At 41.1% G+C, this 19,527-nt stretch overlaps 2 protein-coding genes and 1 pseudogene across 4 annotated transcripts in view; 1 reads left to right on the top strand and 2 right to left on the bottom strand.

Annotated features, from left to right (window-relative positions):
• Nucleotides 1-19,527, bottom strand: part of LOC127654665 (nucleolus and neural progenitor protein-like) — a 95,696-nt gene that overhangs the window by 39,735 nt on the left and 36,434 nt on the right. For 2 of the 3 annotated variants that reach the window (XM_052141925.1, XM_052141923.1), the window contains exon 10: nucleotides 16,089-16,198. The exons of the other annotated variant lie outside the window; for it this stretch is intronic. The gene's annotated coding sequence lies outside the window, so the exon portion shown is untranslated. Of the gene's footprint in view, nucleotides 1-16,088; nucleotides 16,199-19,527 lie in introns of those variants that run through there. 3 annotated transcript variants of the gene reach the window in all.
• On the bottom strand, nucleotides 105-12,569 carry LOC127654976 (nucleolus and neural progenitor protein-like; annotated as a pseudogene).
• On the top strand, nucleotides 12,801-16,688 carry LOC127654973 (toll-like receptor 13). The gene is made up of 4 exons (XM_052142552.1): nucleotides 12,801-12,829; nucleotides 13,741-13,966; nucleotides 14,198-14,938; nucleotides 15,167-16,688. Exons 1-4 carry the CDS (start codon nucleotides 12,801-12,803, stop codon nucleotides 16,148-16,150), a joined length of 1,980 nt encoding a protein of 659 aa, XP_051998512.1. The 3' UTR covers nucleotides 16,151-16,688.

Below are 19,527 nucleotides of genomic sequence, written 5' to 3'. Positions count from 1 at the left end.
AAGTTACAATTCTGATGACATTTTATGTGCCAATGAGGGAAAAAGTTCACAAACTTCCTCTTGACTGCAGGTTCATCCTCTCACTTTTTTACTCTTTTTTTTTTTGCCACATTCCTTGCAGCATAATCGCAGGACAAAATTATTACAAAGAATTCATATGGAAAGATTAAATTCATTTGTCTTTTTCATACAATGACGTCAGTTTTCATGCTTAAGTTTGAATGATAAAAAAATAACACTCATGGATTCATTCTACCAACACTATGAACAACTAAAATTCAATGGATGAGAAAATATCATCAATGTCATCTTTGGGCATATTATTTAGATTCTTCAACAGGGCCTGTGAATCCAATTTGTCCTCGTGATTGGGTGCCAATTTGATTGCAGACACCTTTTCTTTAGAGGGTTGTTCCAGTGGGCTGGATTTCCCCCGGTGTTTCGATGACACCTCAAACAAGTCTTTAACTCTTGTAGAGCGTCTGGCAGTTCTGTAGTGTGTCATGATTGATCTAAGACCGGTTCTTCGGTGCCATTTGTTTCTCCAAAGAGCAGCGAAGGTACAGGAACGTTTTGGTGGAAAGGTCTTCTGAAGCATCAATGCCTTTCGAACTTTGAACTTAAACTTCTTCAATCTGATTTCCGTCCTGGGGTTGAAAAAAATGATGACATGATTAGATTTAATACACAAAAATGTTATTGGTGTCAAACTTTATTTTGGCAATTATCACTAGTTACATACTGCAAAAACACATCAAGTATTATTGTCTGGCTTTTCAATAAAAAATATACATTAACATCCTTAGAATAAGACAAATCTACCTGATGAGCAAAACTGAAAAAGATTTTCAGGCTTGTTCTTAAAAACACATTTTGAATGCAAGTGTATTTTGTCTTGTGGCACTGGTAGATTGTTTTAAGCATAAACAAGTGACATAAACAGGTGAATTTCACAAATGTTTAATTATTTTTACAGAAAAATGATCACAAAAAATATTATAATTTATTCTTTTTTTCCCCACAGTGCATGAAGGCAATGGTGCTTACAATGTTTTGTTTTTCTTTATGTGACAGTACAATAAGACCCCTTTACCCCCAATCATTAAATCTGACCTTACACACAATTACATATTACAAGTCATTTAAATATTCAGTATTTTGTTGTACCTGACACCTTCAGCTTCCAGACCTTCCATTCTCAGACACTTAAGATGTAGGAAGGCGAGCTGCTTGTGCTCTTGATAGCGCTTACAGCTCCTGCACCACTGCATCACTTCCTTCATGTGTGCAGACATGTTTCTGAAAGAGGAAACCCTTCTCAATAAGCTCAAGAACTTCCTTTTCCGACAGTCTGCAGCTCGGCTTGAGATGTCCAATTTCACCTGTGGCTCCAGAGACATCATCTTTGAGAAATATGAGTCAATTTTATCATGTGACTGCATTTGTAAATGAAAACAAGCAGTTATTTTTGCAGACATTCATCATTTGAGTGTAATTCGAGTAGCAAGAGCAGAACCAGTCATATATTAACTTCCTGAACATGTAGGTTTTGGTTTTCCAAACAGCCTGCTAAGGACAGAGGATTTCAAATGTGCTTTCCTTTTCGAGATCCTTAAACAATCTTCCATCAGGAGGTCAGGATGTGAGAGGCACAAGACATCTTTCAGGTCCCCAGGCAGGGTGAAGTCAGTCAGGAAGGCCATGGGCTGGGACTGAGCCACCAAATGGAGGAGTTCAGTGGATTTTTTGTACAGGGGCCCGAGGGCTCTCAGAATGCCTCTGAAAAACACCCTAAATGAAAAATACAAAATGCCATAATTTATAAATTAATAAGCCACAAGAGGCAGTTTGTTATGTTGATTTGACCATGGGTTAGGAGTGAATACGGTAAATAAACTCACCAGAGACGACTGAGCATGCTGGTAATCACCACATTCAGCACAATGAATTCAGCCAACGCAAGGTGTTGTCGTACCAGTCTAAATAGTGTGTGAAGGACCACAGCCATAAACAGTTCATCAGCATTTCTATCACAACACTTTTTACACATTTTGTATTAGTTTAATTCATTCCTGCTTTTAACAACATTTTAATTTTAGCATTATTTTGTATGTATGAGGAAAAAGTTATACATCACAACAGTAGACAACACCATCCTTAGTACGTAAGATTAAAACGTGAACATCTAAAGTTATTATCCAATCCGTAAACCTTAAAACACTCCCTATTTCAAAATGTATAGCTACAAGACAAACAATACTTGTTAATATGCTTTAAGTGTGATAAAAACGTTTCCCTTTTATGTGTAAAGTTTTAGCAGTTGTCAGAAAACATTAAAACGACTTTAAAAACGACTATTTAAACAACATTACAGCTTAAATAATAAATTAGTTATTAATGTATTCATGAAAGTGCTTTTATAAAAGTATAAGCTTCACATTTCTGCCTTTATACCCACAAAAATTTGCTCTCAATAACCTCGATTTATGCTTTTCTCACTATTCTCGGGTTCTCCCGCATTTTAGAGCAAACATTACATAATTATTTATTATTATATTTTATCAATGCATTTCTGTTTCATCAAGCTTTTAGCTACAGAATGCAAATTATTATTAATGACACTAATATTTTAGTAAATGTATTAATATATTTTACTTGCAAAGGGTTCACCTGTTCACACGTTATCTGCAGTGCCAGAAACAAACAGCACAGGAGTGTGGGACAGCTCACGGAGGGCTTTACTCCGCTGAATATGTGTGTGTGTTTGTCCTGGTGGATGTAGTGGGAATGACAATCAATCATGAATTGAGAGAGAGAGAGAGAGAGAGAGAGAGAGAGAGCGCAATGACCTAAACAGCTACGGTCATTTGACATGCAATCTAGGTCAAAACAAATTCCTTTTCTTCTCAGAAATTCACAACTTCCTGATGACCCAGTGACACGTAAATATGGGGGTAAATCATCCAACTATTCCAACACTGTGAACAGTGAATTACAAATACACTTTACTGTATATTCACCCATTCTTTAAAGCTGCAGGCTGACTTCAGGCACATATAACTTTCTTGCAAAAAGTAAAACACCTCATCTGAAGCTTTATCTGTAGATTTTTCAATTCCTCTTTTAAAAATAACCACATGTCAACCTTTGCTCACTCAAACAAAAATAGAAATCTGTTTTGTATATTTGGTATACTTCCTCAGTATTGTCACACCATAGACTATTTGTCAAGTATACATTCTATATGTTGTTTTGCTCTGTTTTATTTGTATGCAGCTCAGCTGTAAAAGCTTTGGCAATATGAATGTTCAAATATTTGTCACGCCAATAATGCAACTTAAAACTAAAAGTGTGTGTGTGTGTGTGTGAGAGAGAGAGAGAGAGAGAGAGAGAGAGAGAGAGAGAGAGAGAGAGAGAGATTGAAGCTGCATTCGGATATGCATACTTCACTAATATATAGTAGCCAATGCCAAAAACAGAATGCCAATGGGGTGGGGTGCCTGAATCATTAGTATTCATAAAAGATTAGGCGAGAAATATTCAGATGACCAACTACATCCGCTGAGTTTCCGAAGTGAAACCACTGGACATCTATACTATCCCATAATACCACAGTAGCTGAAAAGACGTCAGATTCAAAATACAAATCAAACAAAAAACAGAGGAGCAATGCAATTCAGGCAGCTCTGTTTACCTGTAAGTGCTTGTGGTAGTGGGGGCGTGGTCAAGCGCCCGTCCGGGAGAGAAAGCGGTAAGGGCACTTGCACCTGAGCTAAATTATGTCTAACACCTGTCTCTAATTTCAGTGAGCACGGGGAGTGCGGCATAAAATTAACCACAGAGCCTCCAGTCGAGAGAGAGAACCCGACAAGCCAACCCAATGCGCTTGTGAATTATTGTATGATATTTACAACTGTTAAAGAGAAAACGGCAATTAAAGCATTACCTCTGTTTTAGAAGCCCTGTTTCCAGTGTCCTCCTTCCCTCCTTAAAGACAAGCCTTACAGTGCTATATATACCAAGACAGATGTTCCTTGTGATTAGAATGTACTTGTTTATCAAAACCAGTGTAGATGCTTTTTGCAGTTTGTGTTCCTACCTCATATATTTGGGTCACAGGACAATGCACATGTTTACGGATTACATGTCCAGAATGTATTCATATAACTCATCTGCATAGCTAGAGGATGTTCTTTCTTACCAGTTATTCAATAAATGCATTGCATACCTCGAGAGTATGTGATTTCAGATGCAGGGTGCGTGAGAGAGTGGGTGTGGGTGTGTGACACCTACCTCCTAAGAAAATACTGTTTGGTGTAAATCTCTCATGGGACTTTAGGTAATCCTGCCGGATAGTAAGATTCCAAGAATTATATTTATATATTTTTTAATTAATAGACATTTTGTAAACAAATATAACAAGCATAATAATAGTGTCACGATCACCACTCCTCCCAATGACAAGGTGCTCTGTCTTTCCACGGCTGATGTGAGGAAAACTCTATGTAGAGTCAACCCACGGAAGGCTGCTGAACCAGACAACATTCCTGGCAGAGTGCTCAGAGGATGTGCAGACCAGCTAGCAGATGTTCTTACCGAAATCTTCAACATCTCTCTGATCAGCGCCATCATTTCAATGTGCTTCAAGGCCACCACCATCGTCCCATGCCAAAGAAGTCTTCAGTGTCCTGCTTCAATGACTACCGTCCCGTCCCGTCGCACTCACACCCATCATCATGAAGTGCTTCGAGAGGCTCATCATGAGGCACATTAAGACCCAGCTGCCCCCCTCACTAGACCCACTGCAGTTTGCGTATCGTCCAAACCATTTGACAGACAATGCCATCACCACCACCCTCCATTTGGCCCTCACCCACCTAGATAAAAAGGACTCATGCGTTCGAATGCTGTTCATAGACTTCAGTTCAGCATTCAACACAATAATTCCCCAGCACCTGATTGGAAAGCTGAACCTGCTGGGCCTGGACACCTCCCTCTGCAACTGGATCCTGGACTTCCTGACTGGGAAACCTCAGTCAGTCCGGATCAGGAACAGCATCTCCACCACCACCACACTGAGCACTGGGGCCCCCCAGGGGTGCTCAGTTCAGTGCTGTTCACTCTGCTGACTCACAACTGTGCAGCAATGCACAGCTCGAACCACATCATCAAGTTCGCCTATGACACTACTGTGGAGGGTCTCATCAGCAAGAATGACAAGTCAGCATACAGAGAGGAGGTGCAGCAGCTAACGGACTGGTGTAGAGCCAACAACCTGTCTCTGAATGTCGACAAAACAAAAGAGATGGTTGTTGACTTTAGGAGAGCACAGAGTGACCACTCTCCGCTGAACATCGATGGCTCCTAAATTGGAACGATGGACCAGATCTTTACTCTCACAAGGATCCTGGAGGGGGCCTCGGAGTATGCCCATCCGGTCTACATGTGTTTTGTGGATCTGGAGAAGGCGTATGACCGGGTCCCCAGGGAGAGACTGTGGGAGGTGCTGCGGGAGTACGGGTCTCTTCTTAGGGCAATCCAATCCCTGTTCGTCCAAAGCGAGAGCTGTGTCCGGGTCCTCGGCACGAAGTCGAGTTCGTTCCATGTGGGTGTTGTTCTCCGCCAGGGCTGCGCTTTGTCACCAATCCTGTTTGTGATATTCATGGACAGGATATCAAGGGGTAGTCGGGGTGAGGAAGGTGTGCTTTTCAGGTGGGCTAGGGATCTCATCATTGCTTTTTCCAGATGATGTAGTCTTCATGTCATCATCGGTCCGTGATCTTCAGCTCTTACTGGATCGCTTGGCAGTCAAGTGTGAAGCGGCTGGGATGAGGATTAGCACCTCTAAATCTGAGGCCATGGTTCTCAGCAGAAAACAATGTAGTGCATACTCCGGGTAGGAGGTATTGTCCCAAATGAATGAATTCAAGTACCTCGGGGTCTTGTTCACGAGTGAGGGGACAATGGAGCAGGAGGTTGACAGGAGAATCGGGGCAGCGGGGATGGTATTGCACTCGCTCTATCTGTAACGGGGCTGCTGTAGGCAGGGATCAAACCCAGGTCTGTGGTGCTCAAGTGTTTGGTGTCCTACAAAGTACAAATAAACCAAATAAACAGGGTAAGGCGAGCTTCCACAAAAACTGAGAAACAAAAGAGACACTAGGGTCAAAAAGTACAAATAAACTGCGTAAGCTGAGCTTCCACAAAAACTGAGAAATAAAAGTGACACAAGGGTCAATAAGTACAACAGGGAAAAGACTTATCTGAGAACTGGTCACGGGAGGAACACGGAACGAAGGCTCAAGACTGAACACAAAGGGGAGAAACAAACAGACTTATATAGGGTAAAACATAGATAAGGGAACTTAGAGGGTTGGTGGAAATTTGCCCATTGTGATCACCTGCCGTTGTAAGTTTCATGGATGCAAGGGACGATGACAGGTTCGTGTACCGCCCTATTGCCACTTAGCTCATAGACTGGATGGATCTTTTCGGTTTGTGGACGAAGAAATTTCCAAATAGTGATTGGTCCGGTTTACATGCCCAAACGGACTGTAAGCTGCGGTGCGCCTCACCACTGCCCACTGAGACCCCTAGAGTCCCACGGACCCATTATCATCCCCCTAACCAACTGTTTTTCCCAAATAGGTTTTTACGCTCTGGGAATTCACGGGCCACGTGTTTGGTGGCCGCGGTGCCCGACGACACCCTCAAAAAGGCATATTTTGAAGGTGAAAAAAAGAATCGCAGGAGTCTGCCCTCTTAGTACGTGATAGAGGGGCACCAGGTGTGCAACCGAGTGAAATTTCATCTCCGTTGGAGCCCAGGGAGCAAAGTTAGAGCACATCCCACGTACAATTTGTACCTTGTATTTACACAGCGGTCCGTGTACACAACCCCAAAAGGTTCAAACGGCTCCAAATTCACAACAGTAGCTTCTCAGGGGCCCCCGAGTCAGGTCCTAAATTTTGGAGGCCCTGGGGGCTTGCTAAGTATTAAAGCCTCTGATGAATGTACTGTTGCACACAGGCCTAAAATGCAGTCTGTCTCATTGATTCCTATGACAGGCAGAGAGTTCTGTTGAAAATAATGAAAAATACTTTTTCCCATCCTAGACCTTAGTCCTCTTAGTATGTCGATAAGGGGCTTTTGAAATTTGGGGTCCTTTGGAGCTCAGGGTGCAAAGTTAGAACACGTCCCACTTACCATTTGTACCATTCATTTTCACAGCAGGACCATAGACACGACTCCGAAAGCTCCAAACGACAGGGGCCCCCTAGTCAGTGTGCAAAGTTTCAAGTCCCAATGACTTCGTTAAGTGCTTAATTGGCTGACTAATGTGTGTAATGTGACAATAATTGTTCTATAATATTTTTCTTAATTTTTTTAAAGTACTTCCTTAACTGAGGGACACACCTTTTTAATATGTTGTTTCTGAGGGCCCAACAATGAAGCATTCGAAGCACCCAGGTCTTAGCACCAATTTTAACCCCTTACACGAAACCGCTGTAGAATTGCATTGGTTCAATGGGCAAGTTGGATTTCTAGAAAAGGAGGTTCCGAAGGTAGCAGAACCTTGAAATTTCAGATATTTGATTGCCAGGGGCCCCCAAGTCAGGTCCTAGATTTTGAAATCCCTGGGGGATTGCTAAGTATTAAAGCCTCCGATGAATGTACTGTTGCACACAGGCCTAAAATGAAGTCTGTCTCATTGATTCCTATGACAGGCAGAGAGATCTGTTGAAAATAATGAAATGTCCTCTTAGTATGTCGATAAGGGGCCCTTGACGTGTCACCGTGAGAAATCTGGGGTATTTAGGACATCGGGAAGAGCAATCCCACTTACCATTTTATTTTTTTGCGCGAAATTTTCGACTTCCTCCGATCTTCTTGAAATTTATACCATAGAAAGAGGAGGCTTGGAGATGACCAGAAACAGAGGTTTCAGCTTCCTAAATCTGTCTAGAGCTGAGATCTGGACATCCCATGTACAATTTTTCCCATGCAGAGAAATAAAGGTTTCATGGTCAGTGAAACTTTTATGTTTTGAAGGGCTTATGCTGTTCAGGGGGATTCCTACAGTCACCTAAATGTGATTTTAAGTCATAAATTTGATCCTGGAGTTATAAAAATGAAGTCCACCAAGTGAGGATTTTTGACCCATTAAATTGATTGGATGTGGGTCTACCCACTTGCAATTTATTTGCATTGGCTGAAATCATCACTTGGTGGACTTGTAGTACCCACTTCCCTTCAATTTAATTGACCCAAAATCATCACTTGGTGTACTTCATTTTTATAACTCCATTATTAAATTTATGACATATTATCACATTTAGGTGACTGTAGGACTCCCCCTGAACATAGTGCACCCTTCAAAACATATAAATTCTACTTAACACCAAGTGATTATTTCAGCCAATGCAAATTAATTGCATGTGGATAGTCCCACATACAGTCAAATGAATGGGCAGTGGTCTGTTGGTGGACATATAGCTATACAATCAATTGCTAATGTGCAGATAGTCTGTTGAATAAATTGTACGTGGGTAGTCCCACTTACAGTCAAATGAATGGTGGTCTGCTGGTGGACATACAGCTATACAATCAATTGCTAATGGGAAGATAGTCTATTGGTGGACATACAACTATACAATCAATTGCTAATGGGCAGATAGTCTGTTGGTGGACATACAGCTATACAATCAATTACTAATGGGCAGATAGTCTGTTGGTGAACATACAGCTATACAATCAATTGCTAATGGGCAGATAGTTTGTTGGTGGACATAAAGATATACAATCAATTGCTAATGGGCAGTTAGTCTGTTGGTGGACATACAGCTATACAATCAATTACTAATGGGCAGTTAGTCTGTTGGTGGACATACAGCTATACAATCAATTACTAATGGGCAGTTAGTCTGTTGGTGGACATACAGCTATACAATCAATTGCTAATGGACAGTTAGTCTGTTGGTGGACATACAGCTATACAATCAATTGCTAATGGACAGTTAGTCTGTTGGTGGACATACAGCTATACAATCAATTGCTAATGGGCAGTTAGTCTGTTGGTGGACATATAGCTATACAATCAATTGCTAATGGGCAGATAGTCTGTTGGTGGACATACAGCTATACAATCAATTGCTAATGGGCAGATAGTCTGTTGGTGGACATACAGCTATACAATCAATTACTAATGGGCAGATAGTCTGTTGAATAAATTGTATGTGGGTAGTCCCACTTACAGTCAAATGAATGGGCAGTGATCTGTTGGTGGACAAATAGCTATACAATCAATTGCTAATGGGCAGATAGTTTGTTGGTGGACACACAACAGCTCCGCTGGTGTGCCTGGTGTACAGGAGGTCACCGCAGGACTACAGTTCAAGAGGATGTCAATAGGTAAATGTGGTTCCCTTCCATGTGCCAGAAAGAAAGGAGAAAACCAGGTACTTGAATGAACACTTGAGTTATAAGCCAACTCCACTTGAGGCAGATATTTATCCCATTCACCTCCACTCTCATATATATACTTAGAAAGTTGATTTTTCAATGTGCGATTTAGTCTTTCGACCTTACCATCACATTGTGCATGGTAGGGAGAGGTGCGTGTCTTCTTGATTCCAAGCTGACTGCACAAATGTTTAACAAATTAGACTCAAACTGTCTACCTTGGTCAGTATGGATTGACTCAGGGATCCCATGCTTTTTGATGTAATCCTCAAAAATGCGCTGTGCAACAATTGTAGCTCGCTGATCTCTCAGAGGGTAAAGGTTGACAAAGCGACTGTAATAGCCCATCACAACCAACAAATACCTATTCCCTTGTGAAGAAACAGGCAACTCTGTGATATCGGCAGCAATCTTTTGGAATGGTCTCTCTGTGTGAATGGACTGCACTGGGGCACTTTCATGAGGAATGGTAACACTACAGGACTGACAGGATAAACATTCAGCACAGTGTTTCTGGATATCTCGAGACATGTAAGGCCAGTAACAGATTTTCCTGGCTCTCAGTAAAGTGCGCTCAGCACCTAAATGTCCATTAAACTTCTCTCCATGGAAACACTTAAGAGCAGTTGGAATGAGTACAGCAGGTAAGACTATTTGGTAAGCATGTGAGCTATGAGGAGAGGGTTTCACTTTATGACACAAAATTCCATCTTGGACTGACAATTTGGAAAATTCATGCCAGAGCTTTCTCAAGGTGGCAGAGGAACGCTTAAGTCTGCCTAATGGTGGCCTTTGATTACTTTTCTCTTTCCAGTCTATGACCATATTTACACAAAAATCATCCCTTTGCTGAGCTTGCAATTTTTTTAAGTGAACCGATAGTGTCAGACCAGGATCAGGAAGAACATCACAAATGTTCTGCATTTTGTAAGAAGAGGGGAATTCTACAGCGAATTTGGGGCTTGAAATTACACACTGAACTGCTTTTGATTTTTTCACAGGTGAGCTAGGATGCCTGGACATGGAATCAGCATTACTATGCTGCTTTCCTTCTCTGAGAAGGATGGTGAAGTTGTCATTATAAACTGGGGCCTTCTTCAAATTCAACAAGGGTTTGTGGGCAGTGACAACTTTGAAAGGAGCTCCTGACAAGAAATGTCTGAAATATCTGACTGACCATACCACAGCACAAAGCTCATGGTCATAAGTTCACCATTTCCTTTCCGAAGGAGTGAGAGTGTGACTTGCGTATGCAATTACACGCTCCTTCTTATCCTCAACCTATACAGTCCTGAGAGGCATCTGTGTACAACAGAAAAGGCTGTGTAAATATAGGATGAGCCACAATGGGAGGACTAGTGACGGAGTGCTTCAATGATTGGAAAGCATCCTCACATTCACTGGACCACTGGAAAACAGCACATTTCTGTGTGAGTGCATGTAGGGGAACTGATATGATTGCAAAATATATTATAAACCTCCTATAATCGGAGCAGAGACCAACAAAGGCTCTCATTTCAGTGACAGTTCTTGGAGTAGGCCAAGACCGGACTTTATCCAGGTTCTTTTCATCTGGCAGGAGACCCTGACTGGACACAACATGACCCAAGTAAGACACTTGACTGTGAGCAAAATGACATTTACTAACCTTCAGCTTAAGACTTGCAGACCGGAAACGACTGAACACTTCCTCTAGGCTGCTAAGATGTTCACTGAACATCTGACTGAATACAAGAACATCATCAAGCTAGACAAGACAAACTTTCCAATGGAGTCCATGAAGCACCAGCTCCATGAGTTATTGAAACGTTGGAGGGGCATTCGTAAGACCCATGGGCATCACTTAAAACTGATATAAAGCACACCCTTTATTGAATGCAGTTTTCTTCCAATCATCCGGGTTTAGCTCAACTTGCCAGTAGCCGCTTGACAAATCCATAGGACTGAACCAGCATGCCCCTGACAAGCTGTCTAAAGCATTGTCGTACATACTAAAGACATCTGAATATTTTGAAACCAGAGCCTCCAGCTGATTTTGATGCTCTTCGTCCACTGCCGACTGACTTAAGTCTAGCTTTGATTTCAGGTAGGGCTCAATTTCAGTCTGTACTTGAGCTACAGTAGGTTCAAACACTGCATATTCTTCACCTTTCTGACTGACTAAGGAATTAAACTCACCTAGCCTAGTGCCACAGGGAACATGGCAATCCTCACTTATTTGATTCATGACTCGAACAGAAGTTACACCAGCTTTGACGGGTTACGGTACGTGCTACAAAAAGACCTGGTACTGTATGAGTTTCAGGGTCAAAAAGTCCTGTATAATTGCATAGGAGTTCTGGCTCAACCGTAGGGGGTTGAATTTTTGCCAGAATGTTCATTTGTGACATTGCAGGGATAAATACAGGTGCTAATGTCACAGCATTACACTTAAGAGGGGCAATGTGCTATGAACATAAAAGAGGGACAGTCCAGTTCCACAGTTTTAACTGGTTCCCTCTGAGATCAATTGCAGCATGAATTTTTTGAAGAAAATCCCAACCAAGGATAACTGACTGTGTAGCATTTCTGACTACCTGGACATTATGAATGAATACTCCCTCAGCCAGCCTAATGGTAATAGGCAGCATACCAAGGGTGTCAAGACAGTCTCCAGTCACTGATTTTGCCAAGAAAAAGGACTTTTAAATTGGCTTTATCATGAGAGAGGGAATGGACATTCTCAGTGATTCGCTAATCAAGAAATTTCTGAACCTGTGTCTAAAAAAGCTTGTATGGCAGTGTTCTCAATGACAGCAAAAACATATGGTGTGGGGATGTCAGACGTTACCAGTTCAGTTTGTTTGGGCCCACTCTCAGGCTTAGCAGACACTTGGCCAGTAGTACCTGCTACCAGCCGTTTCCCAGAAGATCGATTTCCTCATCAACAAAACTAACGTGTTGACGATCACTGGGCGACGGCGAATGATTACTGGAAAGCTGTAGGTTCTGCGTCTCTCTGGATAACCTGTTGGAGTGCCAGTCTGTCTTGTGATGATCTTGCTGATTGGAGGTCGGGCTGATGTGAAGATGTCAATGATGAAGAGCTGGGCTAATGTTTCCTTCATGATGATGATGACGATGTGACAGTTGTCATAGCTCTGATATCTGTCGGCATCCCGATGGATGGAGGAATAGTGATGATCTCTATGATGTGGAGAGGATGCAGGTGATGGTGAGTAGCCTCATCTAGTATAACCAGGTGTAGGACCACCAGCAGAATAGCCAGCATGGGAGGAGGAGCAATGCCAAGGAGAAGTAGACGAGAGTGCATACCTACTTAGGGATGAGTGTGGAGAATGGCGGTGTTTATCTCTACCATGCTCAGGTGAGTAACATCTCTGTCTAGAAAAATCACGTTGAAAACCATGTGGTGCATGCTCATGCTGTCTCTTTAATTGACTGACCTCTATCCGGAGTCTTAACACCAGCAGTTAGCTGTTTAAGCACTGACATAAGTTTAGAGGTGTCCGCTGAGGTCGACACAGTCTTTGTGGACACATCTCCTGTCCACTTCTTAAGATAATTAGACCGGAGACAAAGAATAGGATGATGGATAACTGCTCTGTCTGCATGAATGCATGACCTGTTACAGGAAGCAGTGGTCATAAAGCAGAACTTCACTATCAGCCTCTAGTTCTCTCTATATATGTATGTGTGACACAAAAAAGGGAAATGTATTTCTAACGTGAACATATGTGACACGGTTAATAACCTTCAGTGACGGATAGTTAACATCAAGTGTAATCAGAAGATACATTTACACTCTCCACGGATTGATCAGGAATTGAAGATGGTTCTTTTCTTCTCAATCTTCATACTGATTGTAAAGACTGTATTTGCTTTGCTTCAAGATAAATGTATTTTCTACAAGGATGTGGAAGAATTTCCTGCAGAAATATGTGCTGGAAAAACAAACACTGCCATTTGCGACCAAGTCACCAACATTAGGAAAGATCTCCGTGGGCTTCCATCTGATTTACAGAACCTTTGCATCTACATGGAGAGAGCCACAGTCTCTAGTTATACTGCTTTGGATCCAGGTTCCTTTTCCAACTTTGTTTCTTTGGAATACCTTGAAATTAATGGATGTTTTTCAGAGATCTCTCCGGAAGCCTTTACTGGTTTGGTAAATGTAACTTCTCTAAATTTGTCTTTCTGGCCAGATGGCTGTTGTGAGGTAGCTATCGATTTCAGTGGCTTTCCTTCACTTAAAAGTTTAATTCTTTCCAAATACAGTTTGTCATTAATGGCAAATAATGTCTTTGATACAATTCCTCAGTTAAAAGACCTACAAATCACAAAGTGTTTGAAAGATCTGTCTGAGGTTCTGTGTCGACTGGCAAATGTGAAACCACTGGAGAGGTTTATACTTTATCAGGAGTTTTATAGTCTTAATTTCCCAAACTGTTCTTTGATCAACCCCTCTCACGAATACATATCCACTGTATACAATATCGAAACGGTATTTTTGATTCTAGAATCAGTACAGCATATAGATCAGGGAGCTTTGGAAGTGCTGGGAAATTTGTTTTACTTGGAATTTGGTTTAAAAGAAGATTTACTCCGAGAACTTTCCTTGATTGGCGTAAATAAAATCAATACATTGAAATTCATGGTGGATGTACTTAATATTGATGTGTTGTGTATTGCAGCAAAGTTGTATTCTATTGAATCTATATCTGTTTATTACCAGACTATTAACTTTCCACCTACAACTACCACTATCTCTGAAGGCATTCAGTATCAGTATCTCTCTATCTGTGAAGAGATTAAAGAAATAGTTCTCGTATATGAGTCAGAAGTAGCTGGGATTGTAACCCTTTTAGATGTACATTTGATCTTCCAGATTTTCAGCAACCTTTCGTTAATTGATGTATCTTTTCATGCGCTCAGACCAACTGATTTCCAATCTCTTTGCTTGTCCTTTCCACAGTCAGTCAAACAGCTGTCCTTTATGTATCTAAACTCAAATCACATGGGAAAGGTAATCTCCCACCAATTTATGTGTTTCACAAATCTTGAAATTCTGGAATTAGTTGCAAGTAATATTTCCATCATACAAAAATTTTCTTTTATTGGATTAATCAAATTAACACATTTGAACCTCAGTAAAAACAAAATATCTTACATTTATCAAGACACATTCAGTGGTCTCTATGGACTGACGGCCCTAGATCTTCAAGAAAATCCAATAATTCAAATTGAAACAAATTCTTTTGGACATTTTATTAACTTATGTACACTTCTGTTGGGAGATCTCAACTTCCCACCTCACATGTCACTGATCAAGCTGAATTTATCTGATATATTTGGAAGAATCCCGTATAATCTGAGTCACATGATCATTAGTTCAGGTCTGAGACCAATGCAGCTCGTGATTGGCAGCAATAGTACACTGAATAAGAGCTTAGACTTCACCATCAAAGGTCAATATGTGACCATTGAGGACTGCAACAGACCGTTCTTGACATCTATAGTCACACTTCTGATAAATGCAGCATATGTAACCTGTGGAAAAGAATTCATTGGGAAATACGCTAGATCAGTTGTCAATCTGGAATTCAAATCAACGTTCTCAGACAATATTGGAGATTTGGTAGTAATCAATGAGCTTGTTCATTTAAAAACCCTAAGACTGGAAAACATTGATTTGTCCAAACAGGCAAACTTGGGAATAATGTTTCACAATCTGACAAAACTACAAACACTGTTCCTGACTAACTGCAGAATATTCTTTCTGGATGGAAGTCTGACGAAGGACTTAAGTGCACTGACAGGTCTAGTGTTGATGCCACGAGATCATGTTAACATTCTACAAAACTTTGTGGAACATCTCACCAGTATAAGGTCCCTCCATCTCCAGAGGTTTAATCTGTACTGCAGTTGTGATAATGCATGGCTGGTCTCATGGGTGAAGGACAACAGGCAGGTGCAGGTTTATATGTACAGGCCCACCATGAAAGAACTACAGTGCTTGGCTGATAATGGAATGGACCATCTCAACTTCATTCTTTACACCAAGGAGAATTGCTCATTTTCTATTGAATTTGTGCTGTTTGTCTCCACCTCAGCTTTTTTATTTTTCTTTATGATTGGAGTACTGTCATATCAATGTGCAGGCCAATACATAAAGCCATTCTATAACATTGCCAGTGGATGGTTCCGAGAGGCTTTGCATCTAAATGGCAAACAGCGGTACCGCTATGATGTTTTTGTGTCCTACAGCTGTAAGGATGAGCATTGGGTCATAAATGAACTTCTGCCAAACTTGGAGCAGCGTGGCCCTCCATTCCTGAGAATTTGTCTCCACAGTCGGGACTTCCGGTTGGGGCAAGACATTGTGGAAAACATCACCGACTGCATTTATGCAAGTCGCCGAACTCTTTGCCTTGTCAGCCACAATTACCTCCGTAGTAACTGGTGTTCTCTGGAGATGCAGCTGGCTACTTACCGGCTACAGGTAGAACACAGGGATATTCTTAACCTGGTGTTCCTTGAAAAGATTCCATCTCGGTTGCTATCCTCCCATCATAGATTGGCACGGCTGGTTAAAAGTAGGACCTACCTCGACTGGCCACTGGACCCTGAGATGCATGAGGCATTCTGGCATAGATTATGGTGTAAACTGAACTCTTATAAAGATTAGTAGTATGTTTTATTGTACATTGCATAGTTGCTTAAAGCTTTAGAAAACCTTGACTCAGTATTAGAATAGAAATTAACTTTAAACAAAACCGATAAAAAGAACTGACACCTCACTGGAGACATGTCACGTGCCAGCCTGCTTCAAGTCAACTATCTTCCCGGTTCCCAAGAAGTCAAGGACCACAGGACTTAATGACTTCAGACCCGTTGCCCTGACCTCTGTGGTTATGAAGTCCTTTGAGCGCCTTGTGCTTTCACACCTCAAAGACATCACTGACCCCCTCCTGGCCCCCTGCAGTTTGCATACAGAGCCAACAGGTCTGTAGACAATGCAGTCGACTTGGCCCTCCACTACATCCTCCAGCACCTGGACTCCACAGGAACCTACGCCAGGATCCTGATGGTGGATCCCGGCACTGCTCCAGGAGAAGCTCTCCCAGCTAAGTGTGCATCACTCCACCTGCAGGTGGATCAGTGACTTCTTGTCTGACAGGAAGCAGCATGTGAAGCTGGGGAAACACGTCTCCGACTCACAGACATCAGCTCCCTCATCAAGAAAGCACAACAGAGAATGTAATTCCTGCGGCAGCTGAAGAAATTGAACCTGCCAATGACAATGATGGTGCACTTCTACACAGCCATCATTGAGACCATCCTCACATCCTCCATCACTATCTGGTACGCTGCTACTACTGCCAAGGACAAGGGCAGATTGCAGCGTGTCATCCGGTCTGCAGATAAGGTGATTGGCTGCAATCTGCCGCCGCTCCAGGACCTGTATGCCTGCAGGACCCTGAAGCGTGCTGTAAAGATTGTGGCTGATCTCTCCCACCCCGGCCACAGTCTCTTTGAGTCACTCCCCTCTGGCAGAAGGCTGAGGTCCATCAGGACAAAAACCTCACGCCACAAGAACAGTTCCTTCCCATCCGCCACTTGCCTTATCAACAAGGCCCGGTACCCACCCTGACAGTCTCCACACTCCACCTCTGCATGCCACTGTACTGACTCTACTGCTCTTTTTTATTTTTATTCTTACTTTTAATATATACTGTGTGGACATATTTATATTGCTTATATTTTAATACTTGTTTCTTATATTTAGAGATTGTGTGACACGCACCTACAACACCAAAACAAATTTCTTGTCTGTGTAACGTACTTGGCAATAAAGCTTTTTCTGATTCTGAAATGTTGTAAAAGTGCTGTTTATTGTGGCATTAGCTGGTTACTCTGAGAATACAACTCTCTAATTTGGTTTATTGAACATAAGCATATAGTTGAGAGTAAACCCTGCACAAGCATGTGATGTTGATTTAAATTTGAGGTTGTTGAAAGTGCCAGTCCATCATGTTTTTAAAAAAATAAATAAAAATACAACCTCTCTCTAAACATGTCAGCAGCAATCCTGTCAAAGGGTACATTTGTTTTTTTTTACTCAACTTGTAATTGAATGAAAAAAGGTGACATGTGAATGCTCTTTTAAATTACATCATAAAAATGATTATTTTTATATCAAACTACAATATTAAACATGAATTGAGTCATTTTAAAATGCCCCTTTATTGGCCAATTTACCAGGTAAGGTTTACAGAATGTATTTTCCAGTTTTGCAAATTAATTCCCCTAAATTATCAATATAATCTATCCATCCAGAAGATAAATGAAAGTTACAATTCTGATGACATTTTATGTGCCAATGAGGGAAAAAGTTCACAAACTTCCTCTTGACAGCAGGTTCATCCTCTCACTTTTTTACTCTTTTTTTTTTTGCCACATTCCTTGCAGCATAATCGCAGGACAAAATTATTACAAAGAATTCATATGGAAAGATTAAATTAATTTGTCTTTTTCATACAATGACGTCAGTTTTCATGCTTAAGTTTGAATGATAAAAAATAACACTCATGGATTCATTCTACCAACACTATGAACAACTAAAATTCAATGGATGAGAAAATATCATCAATGTCATCTTTGGGCATATTATTTAGATTCTTCAACAGGGCCTGTGAATCCAATTTGTCCTCGTGATTGGGTGCCAATTTGATTGCAGACACCTTTTCTTTAGAGGGTTGTTCCAGTGGGCTGGATTTCCCGGTGTTTCGATGACACCTCAAACAAGTCTTTAACTCTTGTAGAGCGTCTGGCAGTTCTGTAGTGTGTCATGATTGATCTAAGACCGGTTCTTCGGTGCCATTTGTTTCTCCAAAGAGCAGCGAAGGTACAGGAACGTTTTGGTGGAAAGGTCTTCTGAAGCATCAATGCCTTTCGAACTTTGAACTTAAACTTCTTCAATCTGATTTCCGTCCTGGGGTTGAAAAAAATGATGACATGATTAGATTTAATACACAAAAATGTTATTGGTGTCAAACTTTATTTTGGCAATTATCACTAGTTACATACTGCAAAAACACATCAAGTATTATTGTCTGGCTTTTCAATAAAAAATATACATTAACATCCTTAGAATAAGACAAATCTACCTGATGAGCAAAACTGAAAAAGATTTTCAGGCTTGTTCTTAAAAACACATTTTGAATGCAAGTGTATTTTGTCTTGTGGCACTGGTAGATTGTTTTAAGCATAAACAAGTGACAAAACAGGTGAATTTCACAAATGTTTAATTATTTTTACAGAAAAATGATCACAAAAAAATATTATAATTTATTCTTTTTTTTTCCCCACAGTGCATGAAGGCAATGGTGCTTACAATGTTTTGTTTTTCTTTATGTGACAGTACAATAAGACCCCTTTACCCCCAATCATTAAATCTGACCTTACACACAATTACATATTACAAGTCATTTAAATATTCAGTATTTTGTTGTACCTGACACCTTCAGCTTCCAGACCTTCCATTCTCAGACACTTAAGATGTAGGAAGGCGAGCTGCTTGTGCTCTTGATAGCGCTTACAGCTCCTGCACCACTGCATCACTTCCTTCATGTGTGCAGACATGTTCCTGAAAGAGGAAACCCTTCTCAATAAGCTCAAGAACTTCCTTTTCCGACAGTCTGCAGCTCGGCTTGAGATGTCCAATTTCACCTGTGGCTCCAGAGACATCATCTTTGAGAAATATGAATCAATTTTATCATGTGACTGCATTTGTAAATGAAAACAAGCAGTTATTTTTGCAGACATTCATCATTTGAGTGTAATTCGAGTAGCAATAGCGGAACCAGTCATATATGAACTTCCTGAACATGTAGGTTTTGGTTTTCCAAACAGCCTGCTAAGTACAGAGAATTTCTTAAACAATCCTTAAACAATCTTCCATCAGGAGGTCAGGATGTGAGAGGCACAAGACATCTTTCAGGTCCCCAGGCAGGGTGAAGTCAGTCAGGAAGGCCATGGGCTGGGACTGCATGCTGGTAATCA

This window comes from Xyrauchen texanus, chromosome 14 (assembly GCF_025860055.1).
Source record: "Xyrauchen texanus isolate HMW12.3.18 chromosome 14, RBS_HiC_50CHRs, whole genome shotgun sequence".
Classification (NCBI taxonomy): Eukaryota; Metazoa; Chordata; class Actinopteri; order Cypriniformes; family Catostomidae; genus Xyrauchen; species Xyrauchen texanus.
The sequence above is the reverse complement of the archived record's forward strand: the minus strand, read 5'-3'. Positions and strand labels throughout refer to the sequence as shown.